Source organism: Hippoglossus stenolepis, chromosome 14, assembly GCF_022539355.2.
Source record: "Hippoglossus stenolepis isolate QCI-W04-F060 chromosome 14, HSTE1.2, whole genome shotgun sequence".
Taxonomy (NCBI): Eukaryota; Metazoa; Chordata; class Actinopteri; order Pleuronectiformes; family Pleuronectidae; genus Hippoglossus; species Hippoglossus stenolepis.
In genome coordinates, this window is record NC_061496.1 from 5,408,764 (window position 1) to 5,425,998 (window position 17,235).

At 42.2% G+C, this 17,235-nt stretch overlaps 1 protein-coding gene across 10 annotated transcripts in view; it reads right to left on the reverse strand.

Annotated features, from left to right (window-relative positions):
• lrrc7 (leucine rich repeat containing 7) overlaps positions 1-17,235 on the reverse strand; it is a 60,528-nt gene that overhangs the window by 23,994 nt on the left and 19,299 nt on the right. For 8 of the 10 annotated variants that reach the window (XR_007034838.1, XM_047343304.1, XM_047343300.1 and 5 more), the window contains exons 2-11: positions 11,296-11,498; positions 8,943-9,060; positions 8,221-8,299; positions 7,308-7,397; positions 7,150-7,206; positions 6,209-6,272; positions 5,534-5,608; positions 5,248-5,392; positions 4,090-4,162; positions 3,806-3,823 (exon numbers count right to left, since the gene is read on the reverse strand). Coding sequence is in view for 9 of the 10 variants with exons in the window: in XM_047343304.1 (XP_047199260.1) it covers positions 3,806-3,823; positions 4,090-4,162; positions 5,248-5,392; positions 5,534-5,608; positions 6,209-6,272; positions 7,150-7,206; positions 7,308-7,397; positions 8,221-8,299; positions 8,943-9,060; positions 11,296-11,498 (922 nt within the window). In the remaining variant the exon portion in view is untranslated. The remainder of the gene's footprint in view (positions 1-3,805; positions 3,824-4,089; positions 4,163-5,247; positions 5,393-5,533; positions 5,609-6,208; positions 6,273-7,149; positions 7,207-7,307; positions 7,398-8,220; positions 8,300-8,942; positions 9,061-11,295; positions 11,499-17,235) is intronic. The other 2 variants (XM_035177573.2, XM_035177566.2) reach the window with 1 other exon arrangement.

A 17,235-nucleotide genomic window follows, 5' to 3' on the forward strand; every position in this document is an offset into this window, starting at 1 on the left:
GGTGGTAAAGCCTGATTTAAGCTGCACTGCTGCTCTGGGCTTCATGCTACTTCACTAACATGAGCACAGGTTCATTTTCAGTCCCACGCATGTCATCCGGCTGCAGCTAATTCATTTCATCTTTAGTCTGCAACACTGAGGTTTTATTTGTGGTTTCTAAAAGTGAATTTGGTATTTTTTCCAAATGAAACTGTATTTCTGCCCTCCTGCAGATTTAGACCTTCAGTCCGGATGAATTAGCTTCGAGCTGAGCGCTGCAGAGAAACACATCGTTGGTTTCAGTCTTTTCATGGGATTTGTTCCTCAATAATTAAAAAAACAGAATGACGCCAGCCTTATTCTTTAACATGTTAAGATGAGAGGGGAAATCTGACTTTCTACCAGACGACAACTTGGAGTTAGTTTGGAGCGAGAAGGAAAAGATCACTGAAGAATCAGTCAATTAATGAAGAGACGACCGATCAATCAAACCAGGTGTTAGTTATATTAATTTAATCACCAGTTTTGAAACTCATCCTCTATGTTGTGTGTCTGAAATTCTTCAACCTGGATCTCAACTCCTCCACTTCACCCAGATTCACCCCCGCTCCCATCGGCCCCCAGGACCCAGCCCCCACAACCATCACAGCCTATAGCAGCAGGCTAACAGCGGGCTAATGCTAATGAGACCACAATTTAACATGAATGTACTGTCACTGTTAACATTGCATTAGTGCTCCCAGTGGACCGGACCATCTGGGCCACCATACGGCATGACAGAGGAGAGGAGAGAGGAAGAGAGGAGAGGAGAGGAAAGGGAGAGGAGAGGAGAGGAGAGGAGAGGAGAGGAAACGAGATGAGAGGAGCTGAAGCAAGAAGAGAGGAGTGGAAGCAAGAGGAGAGGAGAGAGGAAGAGAGGAGAGGAGAGGAGAGGAGAGGAGAGGAGAGGAGAGGAGAGGAAACGAGATGAGAGGAGCTGAAGCAAGACGAGAGTAGAGGAGAGAGGAAAGGAGAGGAGAAGAAGCAAGAAGAGAGGAGAGACAACGAGAGGAGAGGGAAGAGGAGAGAAGAGAGGAGAGGAAAGACAGTGGGAGAGAAGAGAGGAGAGGAAATGACAGGAAGCGAGAGGAGAAGATGGGAGGAAACAGGAGGAAGCTAGAGGAGAGGAAACGAGAGAAAACAAGAGGAGATGAGTTTCTTTACCTATATTTAGGATTTTTTAGGGCTTTTAGTATAATTTTGTATTCCTACTCAATAATGTAAATGTCACCTACATCTCCCACAATAATTTATGACTCTTCAACACAACTCATTTGATAATTTCGCTGCTCTATCCACCAACAAGCTCCATAATCTTACGCTTCAATGGCAGGAAACAGGAAGAGTCACCAGATCGATTTAGGACGCATGTTCCACACATCTCCTTTCTACGGAGCAAACTAACTCTTGTGTTTTCATTAGTTGCTGCAGTCGCTCATTATGAAACTTAAACCTCTCCTTGCTCATGTTAGATCCCCTCTGGCCGAGAGCGTCTCATCCACTGAGTGGGAGTCGGTCCCTGAAGCTCCCAGAGAAAAGTGCTGGGATGTGGCTCTGACGGAGGCGGTGGGGGAGGGGGGGGGTTAACCAGATTTACAAAACAGTTAGTCCTCATCCTCAATGTTGTTTCAATTGATAAAATTGAAAACAGTTTTAAAACAGTTGTTATAAATCATAAATCTCATCTTTATGTTGCTGTTTGTTTTCCAGTGTGTAAAAGGTTTCATTGTTGTATCTCTTGTGGCCACTGTGGGGAAAAGAGCCAGTGCAACTAATGTTCTCAGCAGCCATTAAGTGCCAGTGGGCGTCTGGTCTCAAGGGGGCAGTAATGAGCCTGTAGCTGCTCGGTGCATCCCAACGAGGCGATAACCCCAAAACAGACTCGTGTAAATCACCTAAATGAGGGTTTATGCTTTACTGACGTGTTTTCAGACCATGTTTTCCACTTTTTCAAGAGAAAGGACTCAACAAACGATGAGGACGAACTGGTTGGAGTCCGTAACGTGTGTGTGGTTCCCCCCTGCACCTCCGGCAAAGAGCGGGGCACAGCCGCTTCTCTGAGCTTTTCTCTAAAGGCTCATTTATGCTCAACGTCAGATACGAACACAGAAATGGACGGAGCCTTCTGTCTGTACGTTAATTTCGTCCGTATATAATATCCGTGCCGGTCTTCTGAGATCTTATGGATATGGATGATAAAACGGGGCAGTACCAACAGAAATGGTGTTAGACAGTGAAACCAAAGGTTCAAGCAGCACGACCATAAGACACGAGGAATAATTATCAACAACTTTTTGAAGAAACTGCAAGTTGCTAAGAAACTACAGGATGTTACTGTAGATGATCACAACCACCGTCGGCATGTTTGTTGCTGTCAGAAACTCTGAACTCTGCGCTGCCCTCTAGCTGGTGTGTTGCCTAATAACCAACCTAAAGGATGCATGAAGTGGACAGTGAATCAGACGTGTCTCTCTTCGTATGTTAAAGCAGCATAAATGAGCCTGGGCAGTGGATGAGATAAAACCCAACGGTAAAACAGCTAAACGAGACAGAACTCACTTTCACTTTAGAATAAACTCAGAGACAACAGGGAGGAGCTATCGCAGGCTAAAGTCCGCTGCTGCAAAAACAGCTTAAAGTTCATCGATGACAACTGATGCAGCCAATATAGGCCGAGGGACAACCTCTCTCCATTAGAGCTAACAAATCTACAGCCGCAATATGTGACCCATTTCATCAAGATCAGGGACGACTCTGAAGGAAACTGTATCGTAACTTAAGTCTTGATTCAGCTCTGTGTGAATAAACATCGTTATACAGTGTCATTTTGAACTTATGCAGCTATATGGAGAATACACTGTATTATTAATGGAGATACAGGCACAGATTTTGCATTAAAACACAGACTACTACATGGAAAAACAACTTATTTAAGAATATAGGATTTCTCTACAAGGGGAAAACAGGGATCACATTCATCATTGTTAAGACTCAAACACTAAGAAAAGGATCCTGTGTGGTGTTATCAGAGGGAAAGTCATGGATCTACTGTTCTACTTATTGAGCCTAAAACCTGGGACTTGTTCAGGAAGACAAAATGTTTTCGCGGCGTTCAGATACAAATGCATTGCAAAGGGTGTTAAACAACATCTGTAAAGTCTTTTAAATCAATCCATCACAGATTGATTCATTAGCATTGAGTTTGGTCACTGCTGGTGTTATTACTGGAGTGTTTTAAACAGCAAAAAGGGACAAAATCTGTGTATTCTTACCCAAACTGATGTAATTTAATATTTATGTTACTTGAGGCCTTGTCCGGGTCTTTCTTCCCAAATCTATCAACCCTGAAGTTAAACACACACAAGTTGCTCTTATTTCCAGTCGGCAGTTTGATGTGGATAAGCAATCACTATATTTCAAACATACAAAAGATGAATGAAAAGAACAGAAAGTGTTTGTGATTGAATCTGGACTGTGATGGATTTTAATTTGAAATAACACAATTAAAATTGCTGTGATCTTTTTTTTTTTACATGCAATCATTTCCATCTCACAGTAAATAAAGATTTTATGTCAAGTTATTTTTTTGTGAAGTTTGTGAGGCAAACAGGAAGAAAACATGAAACTGAAATAAAGTTTATGTTTGCATGTAACTTTCATGAGTACAAGACGTTTCCCACTTTGACACCGTGTGGTCAGCAAGCTTGTGTGTTTGTATCTGCAACGCGGTCGAACATCTATTCGTCTCTGAACGCACCCCGGGATCCAGGAGGCTAATGTTACTCACCCGTGCTTGGGCTTCGCACTAACGCCACGGCAACGCAGCAACACAACACACAGAACCCCCCCCCCCAATCATCAGCCAGCAGAACAACAAACAAGGAAAACAACAACAGCCGACCAAAGGTAAACAATCGCCTGTTGACAAACGATACTGTCGCAGGTGTTTTCACAATAAAAACAAAAAAAGGTCACATGGTTTTATTATTCAAAACTAAAAGGTCACGTGGTTTTATTGTTCGAATTTTAATTTTCTTTGTGCATGAGTTTGTGTGTGTGCAGGTCTCTTACCTCCCGATGGTGTTAGGCAGTGAGTTCAGCTGGTTGTCATCCACCTTCAGTGTTGTCAGCTTCTTCAACATTCCTATAAACACACACACACACACACACACACACACACACACACACACACACACACACACACACACACACACACACACACACACACACACAGACACGCAAAGTTATGCTCTTCACATATGAAATTAACTTTACAAGTTGCATAGAGTTAGCCCTATTCTATATTTTCTCACATTGCGTTGTCTCACTTTCACGTTATTTCTTATTTGTTTATTTTTTACTAACATTTTGTTTAATGGACCTTTTTATTTCTTTCTAAATGCCTCTGTTTTGTTTTGCCTCATGTTGCATGTACACTCTGTCATCCCTTTATGTAAAGCACTATAGAAGCAGTGTAGAATAAACGTATCTTACCTGAAGAACAAAGCCAACAATGAATTTCATCACCTGCTGCCTGATAAAGCTTTTTCATCTTCACCATACACACGTCCAGTGTTGCACAGAAAACTGTTAAAACCCCATCACCGAGCCACACAGGCTGACGTGCTCCCTCATTACCATGAACACTATAGTTTATTTCCAGTCAGTCCCACACACTCCATCCTGCTGCCATAATTATTCCCACCCAGCAAATCAAATGCACGTTAATCGGAGCCTGAAAATAGCCCCGAACAAATGCGCCAATATATTCCTGTTTGAGTATTTTTTTACTGAAATCTACAGAGCACAGCTGTTCTATTAATACGTTGTGCATGTATGTATGTGACCCGTTTGGAAAGATTTACATCTTCATGGCTTTGAACAAAGGGGGGGGGGGGAATGCTTCTATGGTTTTAGCTGCGACGCTGTAATCAGTGCCTCAGTTTAAAAAGCATTTGAAAACTCATTTTTATAGTTTTTTAAATGTTTTTGTTTTGTTTTGATATTGTTCTTTTATGTTTTATTTTGTTGTATTGCTGAGTAAGATCTGGCGTTTATGTGATTTGCTATCTTTGCTCTTATATTTTTTGTGAAGCACCTTGTTACTCTGGTTTTGAAAAGTTGTGTGTGTGTATGTGTGTGTATGGGTGTGTGTGTGTGTGTGTGTGTGTGTGTGTGTGTGTGTGTGTGTGTGTGTGTGTGTGTGTGTGGGTGTGTGTGTGTCCTCACCTATAGAGTCAGGGAGTTGCTGCAGCATGTTGGAGGACAGCAGCAGGTCCTCTAAGCACTCGCAGCCTGAAACATCCGTGTCCAACGACTCAATTCGATTCTTAGCTAAGTCCAGGTATCGCAACTGACGGAGCTTCCCTAACGACTGCAGGGAGGAGAGAGAGAGAGAGGGGGGGGCGATTAAATGATGGAAAACAGACACAGGAGCCATTGATGTGAGAGGAAGGGGCATTCAATTATTTGCAGTGCTGTGTTTTTTCACAGTAAAAGCGGCGAGGGCTCTTACCCCTGGTATAGACTGTAGAGAGTTGTTGTCCATCCACAGCTCCCTTAAGTTGTGGATTTGCTCCAACACCTCTGGCTAACACGAGAACAGAGGAAAACATGGAGGCGTCAACTGACCATTTAAAAACACAACACTTTCATACTGTACATATTTTCATTTATTTAATTGTGCTGTATAGCTTTTCACTTCTTCTTCTTGCACTTTAGGTTCCACGTCTTTATCTTGCACCTTGAACTACATGTTTGTTAATTCTTTAATCTTAAAGACAGAACAGACCAATGTTGAGAACGTGCACAGATCCCAAAATGTCCTTTGGTGCATCCAGAGGTTATTAAACTGGGTGAGACTGACTGTCCCTCACTTCACGCTTTCTCTCTCTATAGGCAGGAAGTTGACCACACAGCCAACCTGCTCCTGTCATAGTCAACTTCCTGTCCGCCCCTGATGCCATAACCTGTCACTGTATGTGACACACGTGGCTGTTTCAGGCGCTACACATCCACAGGTCATGTTATGTAACTGTAACTGACTTTGTGTGTGTTACACTGTAAATGGCAAATACACGTGATTACTGAGACACAGAGCTTCCTGTGGGAACAGAGGATTAAATTTAAGTATGATATGGTGTTTTCTATAAAACACACTGACTGGGGTAACGTCCAAAAAATGACTCACCACTTCAGAGAATTCGTTGCTACCCAGATCCAACCTTTCCAACTGTGTCAGTCTGTGGATAGACCTGAGGAGGAGGGAGAGGAAGAGGGAGGGAGAGAGGGAGAGGGAGAGGGAGAGGAGGGAGAGGGAGAGGGAGAGAGGGAGAGAGGGAGAGGAGAGGGAGAGGGAGAGGGAGAGGAAGAGAGGGAGAGGGAGGAGAGGGAGAGGGGGAGGAGAGGGAGAGGGAGAGAGGAGAGGGAGAGAGGAGAGGAGAGGAGAGGAGAGGAGAGGGAGAGGGGAGGGGAGAGGGGGAGAGAGGAGAGGGAGAGGAGAGGAGAGGAGGGAGAGAGAGGAAGAGGGAGAGGGAGAGGGAGAGGGAGGAGAGGAGAGGAGAGGGAGAGGGAGAGGGAGAGGGAGAGGGAGAGGGAGAAGGAGAGGGAGAGGGAGAGGAAGAGGAGACACAGTCCTGCTGTTAAAGCAATGATGTGATTCCACTGCAACTTCTATAATCTTAAGGAAAAACCTTTATAGCTTCCCTTTAGTTTAAGTCAGTTCAAGTTAAGATTGAAGTCATATCGACGCCTACTTGTTGATTAGGAAATGGTTTGACATTATCTATCAATTGTAATTGATATCTGTGTCCATCGTGGAACTAAAACATCAAAGTCTATCTTTAGTTTTCAGATACATTTGTGTTCAAGTGGCCGATTCAGTGACAAAGAGTAACAGGAAACATTTGAAGCGTCTTCCTGCTCTAAGTGGATTCATCAGTATTCAAGAACACCTGCCTGGGATATTTATGTTTCAATCTGGATGCCCGAGAAGGGGAGGATGCACTCAGTTATATCACGGAGCATCTGTGTGTGTATAAGTGTGTGTTGTGATTAGTGGAGCGCAGAGATTATAATTCACTGTCTTTATGCACAAACACCCACAGACACACACATGGCTCTTTGTCTCACTTTGGCATGGTTTTCAGGTGGTTCTCTCTCAGCTCCAGGATCCGTAGTTTGGAGAGTCTGAAAAACACAGGACACAAAAATTAAATCTGAACTTACTGTCGTGTATGTATGAAAATGCATCAAATGAAATAAAGAAATGAGGAAAATCATCCGTTTACCTGCCAAAGTTCGCCGGCAGATACTCCAGGAAGGCATCGTTTAAGAAGAGCTGGGTCAGATTCAGGAGCTGCGTGAAACCATCGGGGAGTCTGAGAGAGAGAAGGAAGGAAGGAAGGAAGGAAGGAAGGAAGGAAGGAAGGATAAGATAAAAAAGATAAAGTGAGTGTCCTTGAAGCGCCTCAGTGGAATAAAACATGGACAATGTTTCCTTAACAAGCCCTGCAGAAAATCCTAGCTGCTGTTAGCCTGCAGATGACTCATCTCTTACACACACACACTCACACACACACACACACACACACACACACACACACACACACACACACACACACACACCACACACACACACACACACAAACACACACACACACACACACACACACACACACACACACACACACACACACACACACACACACACACACACACACACACACACACACACACACACACACACACAGTAAAAGCAGCTGTCTGCAGCACTGGGTGGTGGAGTCTCCTTGTGGTGCTGAGCAAACAGCAGCACTTTGTTGTTACTCTCGTTATTTCTTCCCCAATGTAAAAAGCCCAACTTCAAAATCGTTGTTCTAACTTTGTTTTCGAAAGTCGAGTGAGCAAATATATTTGAGAAAAATGTTGAACTAGCTCAAAGTTTCAAGTTTACAAATAAGTAATGCAGTTCACTGATGTTAAGTCAAGGAAACTTCAAATAGTGATTAGCCATCTCTTATGGTAACTAAAGTCACTGTGCAAGAATATAAATATATATATATATATATATACGTCAAATCCTGCAAATGAGCATTTCGTGCTGCAGATAACAACTTGATATTTGCATAGTGACCCAGCAGAGGTTCAGCTTGTGGTATCTGAGCTGTGTGTCTCTGCATGTGTGTGAGTTCAGAGTCTTACTTGGTGATAGGGTTGACACTGGCCTCCACCACAGACAGACCTTTACAGCATTTGATATTGTCTGGAAACTCCTGGATACCTGTTAGAGACAAGAGAGAAATGAAATGTGGTGATACGGCGTGATTGTGTATTAAGAGCTGAGAGAATCGGCTGATTAATCGATTGATAGAAGAATAAAATGGAGAAATCATTGTTTAAGTGTTTTAAAAATTGATTGGATCCTTTTTCCAGCAAAAATATTCATTGATTCCAGCAAATTTTCTGCTCATCGTTATAATTGAAGTATTTTTTGGTTATTTCAGGTCAAACAAAACCAGACATCGACATCAGTGAAGTCTCAAGAGGAGTTTTTTGACGAGTGAATTATCGGGAAAGAAATCAGTGGTGAAGATAATTAATAGTTTCAGCTTTAAAAGTAGTAAAGTTAGATTTTCTTTCCCATTTAGTCAAGCTAGCTCTTGAGAAGATTGCATACTTTAGAAAGTGGTAGCATCGTGGTTTTATCATATTTTAATATGGTTGTGAAATGATTGTGATTTTTGAGGTGGTGCTCATTCAGCGTTTCACGGTGCTGCACAGACTGTAATTCAGATTTTATGCAAACAGAACATGGAAATTATGATCTTTCTCTTTTAGCTCTCTCATTGAAATCAGCTGCTGAGTTTGCTTGGTTTTATTTCTCAGGCTCGATGGATCATCTGCGTCCACTCGTCATTTTATACCATTTTTACTGATGTCCAGCTCTTTGAGGTTGACCAGGCTGGCGATGGTGGTGGGCAGGTTGGACAGGTCGTTGTCGGGCATGCTCAGCTTCTTCAAGGCCTGGCAGTTAAAGAGTTGCTGTGGGAAGACAAAGGAGTATTATGGTCTGTTGGCAGAAAATCACACTTGTCCTTTCATAACAAAGTTACCAAAAGGTCGAGAGAGTAAAAGAGAGAGAATCAGCTGGAGGCGACTCAATGTTGTGGAAAAGCACGTGTCACAATAGCTGCCTGTTTATAATGTACGGTGGCCCCTGAGGACAAAACACATACGAGAGTCCAAAACGATCAGACATGTGCTCTGAATTGAAAAAATACTGCAAATGCTACAACACATACAAGAGGAGAGAAATCACAGACGGATATTAGAGGCTACAAATGTTAAAACACACACAAAACCTATTAACTCAGCAGTGGCACAAATATTAAATGTCATTACAGTTCTTCTGGAATAAACTATTTGGCAACGAAACCCCAACTAAAGCTCCACTTACTTTCCCAGAGCTTTCAGCTGCTGTTATAAACCCTGCATCAATATTCCAGAAGAGCAGCAAGCAACCAAGTATTGATTTGTATTAGAACTCATCATTTCAAATGGCTTTCACACACACACACTGTTTACCTCCCAGGCTTCATGGTCAAGAGACCCTTTTGTATATGTAGTTTAATTGTGTAAAAATAATAATAATAATATATTCTATTTATTTAACAGTTTTTAAGCTCAAGCACAAATTGATGAAACAATGAAATTATTAAAACATAATATAATACTAGGTGAATGTAAAAAGTGTATTTCTATCAATTTATATTAAAGCTGGTGGAAGTAAAGATGTGATAAGAAAACGAGCACTAATTAAATTTATAAAAAATACAATGAATTTAAATAAAATTAAAAGAAAAAGCGATAATAATAGTTATAAAGGTAACTCTGATAATAGTAATATCTGATCTTGTAGAGGTGAGTCTTCAGGAGGGATTTAAACGCTGCAGTGCAGAGAGGAGACGGTCACGCTGGCAGTTTTCAATCAGCTGATGTTCGGGACCTGACTGAGCTGTGAGTTGTTATAACTCCAGTTCCAGTTCATAATCATGGCTGCTGAGTTCCGGATGAATTGCAATTGGGAGAGTGAGTGAGAATTCAAGCAGTTTAAAAAACAGAGAGAGTCACAGAGACTTTTTCTGAGTCGCGGAACTCGAGCAGGTTTCTGATCGTAGAGATGTTTTTAATTGATTTGAGGATCGGCTGATGTTTCTGGAACGAGGCTCAAAAGATAAGTGGCTATCAACATGGGCAGCGGAGCTCTGTGCCCTCGAGTCAGGCCACTACACACACACACACACACACACACACACACTATCACTTTCACTCACACAGACACACACATACACACCCACACACACCCCATCACTTTTGCATACATCAACTCACACACTTAAGGAGCTCTCCAGCCCTCTTACATAAAGGCCAGTCACTCTGGCAGCCTCAGTGGCTCTTATCCAACCTTTCACTCTCACACGCACACACACACACACACACACACACACACACACACACACACACACACACACACACACACACACACACACACACACACACACACACACACACACACACACACACACCTACCCTGTCAAGCCAGAGCACATTTTCATATTTTGTCGGTTGAATGCGAGTTGGGGCTGCCACTTATGTCGCCCTAATAGACTTCATTCATGCAGGGCTATTTTTAGAAATCCAGTTCAACATCTCGGCCATTTAAACCAGGACAGAATTTTAATAAAACACACACGCCTCCTACAAACAGAGCCTGTACTTCTCCTCGAAATATTAGGAGGGCATTTTGTCTCATTACTGCTCACACGGAGGTTTACTGAAAGTGTTGGATTGTTTAAGACGAGACCTAAGACCCTGTCATGGCCTGAAATGGACCTGCTCTCTCACCCCATGTTTCCTGTCACTGAAGCCTGAATCTGAGAGTGCAGAAACTCACCCTCCCCTTCCAAACATGAAGGAGAACCTGTGGTCAGTAATCATTAAAAACTCAAAAGGTGTTTAGTTTGTCCAGTCTGGGCTACTGTAAAAAACATGGCGGCCTCCGTAGAGAGAGGAGCCGCTCCTGATGTAAATATAAAGTATTTCAATATAAAGGCCCGTTCTAAAGAAAACCACAATTCATACAATTTATATGAAACCCACTAGTGTATATATATTTTGTATTCAGTTTGTGCCAATAGATCCCTTTCACCTGATTTCTTACACGCTGAACCTTTAAAGGTCAAAGGTTAAAAGCGTCAGCGTGCGGGGGTGCGTTACCTTGGGTAGTTCCTCGATCTGGTTGGCGTCGAGGTAGAGCTCCTCCAGAGTTCTCTCGAAGCTGAAGATTTCTTTGGGGACCTGCTGCAGGCTGCAGTGAGAGTAGTCCAGCACCGAGATCACTTCCTCCTCGCCACGGAAACAACGGCACGGCACCAGCCGGCCAATCAGCTTCCGCTTCGTGGTCATTTCCAGACACTGCACTGTGGAGGCACGGGGGAGAGAGGATTTCAGAGGGTGTTTAACTCGTCGACATCTTCGTTTGTGTTTCATTTCGTTTCGTTATATCAATGAACACTGTTGATTTGATCCCTGACAGATAATTAAGATAATAAACAGTGCGTTTCTGCTTCAGAGATCAACTATGAAACATTCATGGTATTTTCTCTTCCATGTCTGGACATACATTTTTGATAAAGGCCATGTGAGCTGCACTCATTACTGTTAAATGAGATTTCACTGCTTCTGATGAGTAACACAGAGAACAGATGAAACAGATGAGACCGACTGTGATCTGCTCATCAGCTCGGTGTCGTCTCTTTCACCGCTGGAGCTGTGTTGACCTCTCGACCTCCAGAAACCACAAGTTCCACAGGTAAAGAAGAAGTGAGAGGATGAAGGGAAAAAACTACTTTCATTGACAAAGGCTCAGCTTCAAATGATGAAGAAAACTCACTGGGAACGATATCATTTGCTGTGTTGTAATTTTTTGGACAGTTGTGGATTTACCTAAACTCTTCATACGGCTTTGCTGCAACTTCCAGCAACAGCAAAGATCAGAGGTGAGATATACGTGATAATTAACCCTCCAGCTCACAGCAACTGGCTTATGGAAGTGTTTCTGTTTCTATACTGATTTTACGATACTTTAATCCAAGCTGGTGGGATGTGTCAAAGTACAAATTAAATACATTTTTCATGTATGTGTACTTTATTTTAGTATATCTATTTCCATGTACTTCATTTACAAATATCTCCAATATACTCCACTGCATTTTTGACGATTTAAAATGTTTTCATTGTTTTTAACACATTTTAAAAGTAATCAGTAACTATCTGTACTATTCATGTATTAAACATAATATACAGTAGACACAGTTGATAACGTAGTAAACTGTTGCATTGGGGAATAGGCAACACTCTTAATACTCTTACACTCTCACACTACACTCTATAATACTTTTACTTTTATTAATGTCAAACTTACGATAACTCGAGCTGAAACGTTAACGTGATACCTTTACTTTTACTTGGGTACATTTTTGAGCATTTATTTGTTCTTTTCCTTAAATAAAATGTTATTACTACTGCCTCCATCACTGTTTAGCCATTATTTAAATCAGTTCACATCATAATTTGTTAGCTGCAGGGTCATATTAATCTAAAGTGGGAAAAAGTGGCTCATCAACTTACGCAATATACTTAAGAACACAGCAGCGTTGGTCTGTGATTTGCACTTGGATAATTAACACTTTCTAAACCAAGAATAAATACGACATTCATTTGATTTGCAATCACTGTCTCACCCTCTTTATTGTCCGCACTCGTCAGTGTGCTGCTAAATTCTCTTTATTACAGTACATGTGCTCTGAGCTGCTTCTTGTCTTGCAGCCGACATTGTTCGGTGCGTCTCAACCCCTCATGTCCTCAAGGCAGGAGGATGAGAGGACCAACACTATTTCAAAATGTCTGAATTTCTTGTTTTTGCTGCCAGGCAGGTGCAAAGCAGGGAAGATGGGTAATACAGCACCAACCAGTAGTTACCCAGCTCACAGCAGGCGGAGGCACAACTCTCTCACACACACACACACACACACACACACACACACACACACACACACACACACACACACACACACACACACACACACACACACACACACACACACACACACACACACACACACACTCTCTCTACAAACAACAAGCCTGAGCCGTATAATTAGACCGAATCCTTTGTAATTCTGCGACAACATCACTCCATTACACAGCTCCATTTAAAGAGCTAGCAGCTGAATGGCATAAGTAGGCTAACCATGGGTATTAAAATCCTTGAGTGAGGATTTATCATTCGGCTTCATCACGTCAAACACTTGCTACAGTTTATCTGGTGACAAATAAAAACTGTTCTAATGCCTGAGAGGAACCTTCCCTTCATCCAACCTCTGTTTGATGTGGACCAGCTGAATCCAGATGTGGTGTGGAGGAGGAGAAATGGGGTGAGGGGACAAAAGGAGGTGAAGAAGAGTTAACAGTGGTAGAGAGACAAAGAAAGGGAGGGAGAGGTTATGAAAATGAGGAGGTGCAGAGAGAGGGACACCAGAAGGCTCAGAGATAAGACCTGCAGCTTTATCTGTCCACACACACACACACACACACACACACACACACACACACACACACACACACACACACACACACACACACACACACACACACACACACACACACACACACACACACACACACACACACACACACTCCAGCTGCACAGTGACATCAGATGAATCTGGGCGATAGACAGTCTGATCTTGAGCAATTGAGGGGACACTGTGTTATCTGCCCCAGTTCGTTGCGAAGCCCAGTGAAATCAGATTTAAAATAAAAAAGACTGCAGATCCTCCGGGACTGTTTATCTAAATGGGTCGGACCATTAAAATCAATACATCCTTATCCACAGACGCGGTCAAAGCGGGTGTAATGAGGCGAGCCGGGATTTACTGTTTGTCGACAGTATGTGTGAACCCGGCGGTTTCCACGGTGCTCCCACCTTGGACCGGTGGTTCCTGGCTAACCCCCTTCGTGTTGAACAGGTAACACAGGGTCTGTTCAGCTCTGGGGAACGAGATGGTTTTAACAGAGAGGATTACACAGTTCAGACTAGAATAAAAATAACATTCGTAAAGCAACATCTGGGTTTTTCTTTTCTCTTACGCCAGCAGGGTGAACTAAAAAACTACAGGTGAGCCACAATTTCATTTTATTATTTTGGCATTGATATATGAAAATGTTTTAGGCTAATTCATGAAAGAAAAACTACACTGTGTAAATCAACAGGAAACAATCTAAAGAAAGGAAGAGAGTAAAATCATTTGGGGTAAACTAAAACATGTTTGAGTCTTGCACCGATCCGGTTCTTTACTCTATGTTTTCCTCCTCCCTGCTGAGCCAGGATTCAAACTAGCAACCACCTTCCCACAGACTCAACTAAGCATCAAAACGCTGTATCTGTTTCACACATCACCTGTGCCGACCCACACACACATTTTGGTAGAACTGGTTTGCTCCTTGCAGTGTACACACTCAAACCTACAAGAAAAACGCAACCACAAAAAGCTCTGCGATCATATTGTGAGACAATAATCAATAATATTCAATCACTACTCATCTGCACCTCAGGAACTTTAGCTGCTGTGCTGCACTTGGCTCCACAGCATCAACAGTTCATGCAAACAGTTTCCAGGCCTGAAGCAAAACACAACCAATCAGTTTTACAGGTCACGACATCTTTTCCTAAGATGCTAAAGCAGAGAAATGGAAAATGTGCACTCTGACACCAGAGCTTATATATTAAATTTGCTTTATGCCGTAGTATAGGTTGCATTACATCTCTGGTATCTGTTAATTTGTTTGGTCAAATAAAGATCTTCTCCCAAATATCTTGTTCTGGTCAGTTTATCCAACCAGCAGAGGGCGCAGTCAGACGACGCACCCTGTCAGTCACACGTCAGACGTGGTATTAGTCATATTCTCATTTGCTGAGTAAGAAGCCGCTCTGCATCAGCTTGGCTCCAAAATTACACGACGACCCAAGGTGTGAAAATCAGTTTCATGGTTATTTCGTCAACTAATAAACAGTTTGACATCACGGCCAAGAGCCAGATGAGCCAATATAATAAACCAGCAGCACCTGAGACAACCCTGCGCTGTCGTAGGGCTGCAGAATAAATGATAACACTTCATTATATAACGTTTGATTTTTGTGCTTCTGTCACACACGAGCTAAACCCTGTTTTTTTGTGGTGAACCAACTTTCGATAATGAAACAACATATTTCAAGACATCCAAATTGATCCAATATAAAAGCACTTAAAAAGCCAACTCTGGCGGTTAATGATCTGGCAAAATCAATAGCATAAATATCAGCACACGCTCTGCTAAATAATAAATACTAATCTGCTTTTATTAGCTGTTCACTGCCGCAGCTGTTTGCTTGTGCCCTCACACAGTCTATTGATGTAACGGCTCAAATATGCACGGACAGAGGAGACTAAAAATAACAGCTTTTTTTTTGTTTTTTGTCAAGCGAGCAGAGAGAGGTGATGTCACCCGTCAGAATGGAGCGAGCAGGGACGGCTGCAGGGACAGTGACAAATATTGGGAGCAAACGGGAGGTTGTGTACGTGGGCAACAATCAGAGCTGAGCCTGGGCAGTCACCTTCACATCACAGGCACGGAGGCGAGGATACGGACGAAGGGCGATGCACAGACGAGGATGTAAAGAGTCGTCACATTGATGGTTTTAATATCAAAACATGTTATAAGGAGACAAGAGAGAAAGAAGAGCTGCAAGATGGCTGCTTTAATATCAAGTACCAGAATTCAGGCTTTAAATTCATCATCTTCAGCTCGTTAAATTGTGTTTTCTGCATGAAAACAAAGGTCTAACTGTGAAAATATTTGCTTTTATTTCCTGCTTTTGAAGTTCAGCCACTGCTGCCCAGACTCCTGTGGAGCCAAAGCCAAAAGAAACAGGTCCGTCAGAGCAGGTCGGCTCCAATAGGGTGGAAGCAGGAAGTGAGCGTGGTTGGCTGTGTTGGCTCTCGCCGCTGCTGCTATGGAAACAGCATGACGGAGCAGACTGACTCTGCAGAGGCGCCGCTACATGTGCAGGCTCGTTTAAATCATTTAGCGAAATGAGTTCGACATGAAAGAAGCTCAAATGAGAGTGGTGAGAAAATGCTGCAAGAGTTACTACTTTAACACACACACACACACACACACACACACACACACACACACACACACACACACACACACACACACACACACACACACACACACACACACACACACACACACACACACACACACACACACACTACCAGACACACACTGAGCTGCCCACATCCATATGCACAAGTAACAGCAATAACACTAATTGTTGTGTTAATTGGTCCTTGTAGTGACACATACCAAAGGATAATTGCAACTGAAGCGTTTATGTGTGAACATATCTACACGTAGGTTGAGTTTTTTGATACTATTATGTTTAATATAAGTTAATATAATATCAGTAGCCTGATGTAAGACCTTAGTTTGTAGTGCAATTAGAATAACTCAGTGTTTTTTCATACAACAGGTTCATTTGTTGATCTATGAAATCAGTACACGTGCATTTAAAAAAGTTAATTTCCAATTTGTAACATTTCTCTCACGCAGATATTTTACACTTTTTATGAGATAAAATAATATTGAGACTAGAGTGAGAGATTTTTTCTATTGGATAATGAATTAGATTTTTGTCCTGTATAAAAGAATAAGCTGCAAATGACCAATAACTATAGTGAAGCAAAGAGTTCAGCGTTTCAAGCAAATGCAGATTAAATATCAGTAAATCGACTGAGGCTCCTTAAATCTGTACTTGTACTGTGCAGTAAATTACCAGAGGTGGAATAAGTAGTCAGATATTCTACTCAAATAAAAGTAGTAATACCACAGTGTAACCACCGTTTTTGTGACTAATCACAATAGCGATCACTCTACAACTGTGTGTTTCTTATGGTTGCCATGACAACACAGTTCAGGTACGCCTGCTGCTGTCATCTCAGAGTTTATATGTGGTCGTTTGAGTTGTAGAACTTGTTGCTTGTTGTATTTTCTCCTAATTTAAGATTGTGTGTGTGTTCTTGTATTAATCGTGATGTGCAGACATGAAGT